We start from the raw sequence: 2,249 nt of genomic DNA, 5'->3' as shown, positions 1-2,249 counted from the left end.
CACTAACTTTACTGTTGTATCTCCTTATTACCTCTAACTCGCACAAATCATTGTCGATATAAGGTAATAATTATTTAGACACAATCATTGCTCCAAACAATTTTGAACAATTGAATACATTCATTATAAAAAATAAAGAAAGCAATAAATGCTAATTATATTTCTATCAGAGATATAACTTAGAAAATATAATTGGGCGCAATAATAGTATATGAACGGTAATTCAATTCCATCATATTCTATAGCATTCAACTCTATGGCAAAATACTCATGCATAATCAATATCATAAAGACATTCAATGGATAAGAGAAAAATATTTAATGACACAACCATGTGTTCATAAATAATATAATGAAACATAACGAAAGATAAGATTCATAATATCTGAAAAAACCATGAATGGCTACAATCTAGACAACTTGGATTATTTATCCTGATACATCGCCATGTTCAATAATAAGAAAATCCAATAAATGAAAGTAATAAAACTAGCAGAGATAGTAGATCTTCAACTGGAGCATGAGCTTCTCTGCAACTCGGACTTGAATCTGACATTGTCTGGCAAGCTCATTGACACTTTTGTGCTGCATCAAATCTTCTTTGCAACATGAGAAGAAGTATGCTCTACAACATGAGAAGAAGTATGCTCATGATTAATTATCCTCAAACAACATTTTTAGGATATCTTTAATCATGAATTTTAAGGTACCATACGAGTATTCTTCTTGTTTTTCTCAAGCTCGGCGAAATACAATGGAATGACCTTTAGTGTTGCAGTAGTAACAATTACCAACGCTATCTTGCTTTTTCTCTTTCCCCTACCCACTCCTCTTGAACTTTCTCTTTTCCTTCTTAGCAGGACCTTTCCCCTTTAAAGTACTAAGATGTGCCTTAAGTGACTCAGCACCAGAAGACCATTTTGTCTTGGTTTTAGGCGAAAACTCTTGTCAGCATAGTCTCGACCCTTTGTTCTTCCCATGTCGAGTGATAGAATCGAAAGTCTGTCATTTATTCAACAGTTGAGACAGCCCATATTTCAACTTATTCATAATATAGTTTAATGTGAACTGTATGAAATCACTCTAAAGGGATTTTAGAATGATTCCCACCTAAGTCACCTCATCCATCTGTGCCCCGTGGAGTTCAGCTTCATTAAAGTAGTTAGTAATTTTCATGACATGATCCCTTGCCGGAGTTCTCGCTACCATCCCAGTGCTAGTGCACTTACGGGTGAGTTCAATGCGGGCTTGTTCACTCTGTATCCTAAACATTTCTTGCAGCGAGTCAAGGATGTCCACATCAGTCTCCTTCCCTTCCATCTTGGTTTGCAACGCATCAGGTATGTTTGCGAGGATGCAAGCTACGGCCTTGTTATCAGCTGTGACCCTCTTATCATAATCCTCTTTTAAGTTTCTAGAGGCATTAGTACCAAGATATGTAGGTCTATCTTCAGTGAGGATAAAACGGATGCTCCCACTCAACAGCACAATATTCAGGTTTGACTTCCACTTAGGAAAGTTGTCACCAATGAGGATGTCTTTTGACAACAAGGCCATAATAGGGCTTGACATGATTACTGAATTTATAAAAGAACTTCAATTAGCAGTATGTAATGAAACAACTATCTAGATTATTTAGGTTATAAAAACATAATGTAAACAAGCACGGGATAAAATACTAAGACAAAAGAATCCAGCTTTTATATTCCATGGTAATTCAACTAATAGTCACGATCAACCTCACTATTGGTGACATAGCGAAGTGCACCTAGCGAAAATGAAATTCGTTTCGGATTAGTGGGCAATCATGATACATGCACTTTCACAATTATGCTCATTTACTACCCGTTTTTAGGAATCGTGGCCATATGCGAATTAAATTGTCCATGCATGAGTCGACCCAACATTTCAGCAGGTGAAAGCTTAACTCGAACGTGCTAGAGAAGGTCTAGTCAGGAACCTTATCCACTTCTTCCGCCTATCGCCAGAGACCCAAGCTTGGTATTATAATCAGAAAAGCCATTCCGTTCGGGAACGTTAGACATTGCATTCACGAAGAAGAGTTGCTAACTCGAGGGGATCTTTCATCCTCACGGTGTTGGTATCAATGTTGGAGGCCTTATATGTGACTCAAAATACGTCTAGTATTTTAATTTTTCTAGCATTAATCATTAATCTAGGTGATATACTTAGGTTTACTAAATCATATTAAAAACCCAAGTGTTTCTAAGCTACCCTTAAAAACAAAG

At 36.6% G+C, this 2,249-nt stretch overlaps 1 protein-coding gene across 1 annotated transcript; it reads right to left on the bottom strand.

Annotated features, from left to right (window-relative positions):
* Positions 1–1,110: 1,110 nt before the first annotated feature.
* Positions 1,111–1,572, bottom strand: LOC149402396 (uncharacterized). Its single transcript, XM_089608356.1, has one exon. The coding sequence runs from the start codon at positions 1,570–1,572 to the stop codon at positions 1,111–1,113; it is 462 nt and encodes a 153-aa protein (XP_089464482.1).
* Positions 1,573–2,249: the final 677 nt, after the last annotated feature.

This window comes from Urtica dioica, chromosome 3, assembly GCF_054948205.1.
Source record: "Urtica dioica subsp. dioica isolate 48M chromosome 3, U.dioica_male_clone48M_v1_H2, whole genome shotgun sequence".
In the NCBI taxonomy this organism is placed as follows: domain Eukaryota; kingdom Viridiplantae; phylum Streptophyta; class Magnoliopsida; order Rosales; family Urticaceae; genus Urtica; species Urtica dioica.
Note: the sequence above shows the minus strand (reverse complement) of the source record. Positions and strands in the feature narration are given on the sequence as shown.

Bases quoted from the DNA above. Each gene is read 5' to 3' on its own strand.
- LOC149402396 (XM_089608356.1), bottom strand. From the start codon at position 1,572: ATGTCAAGCCCTATTATGGCCTTGTTGTCAAAAGACATCCTCATTGGT.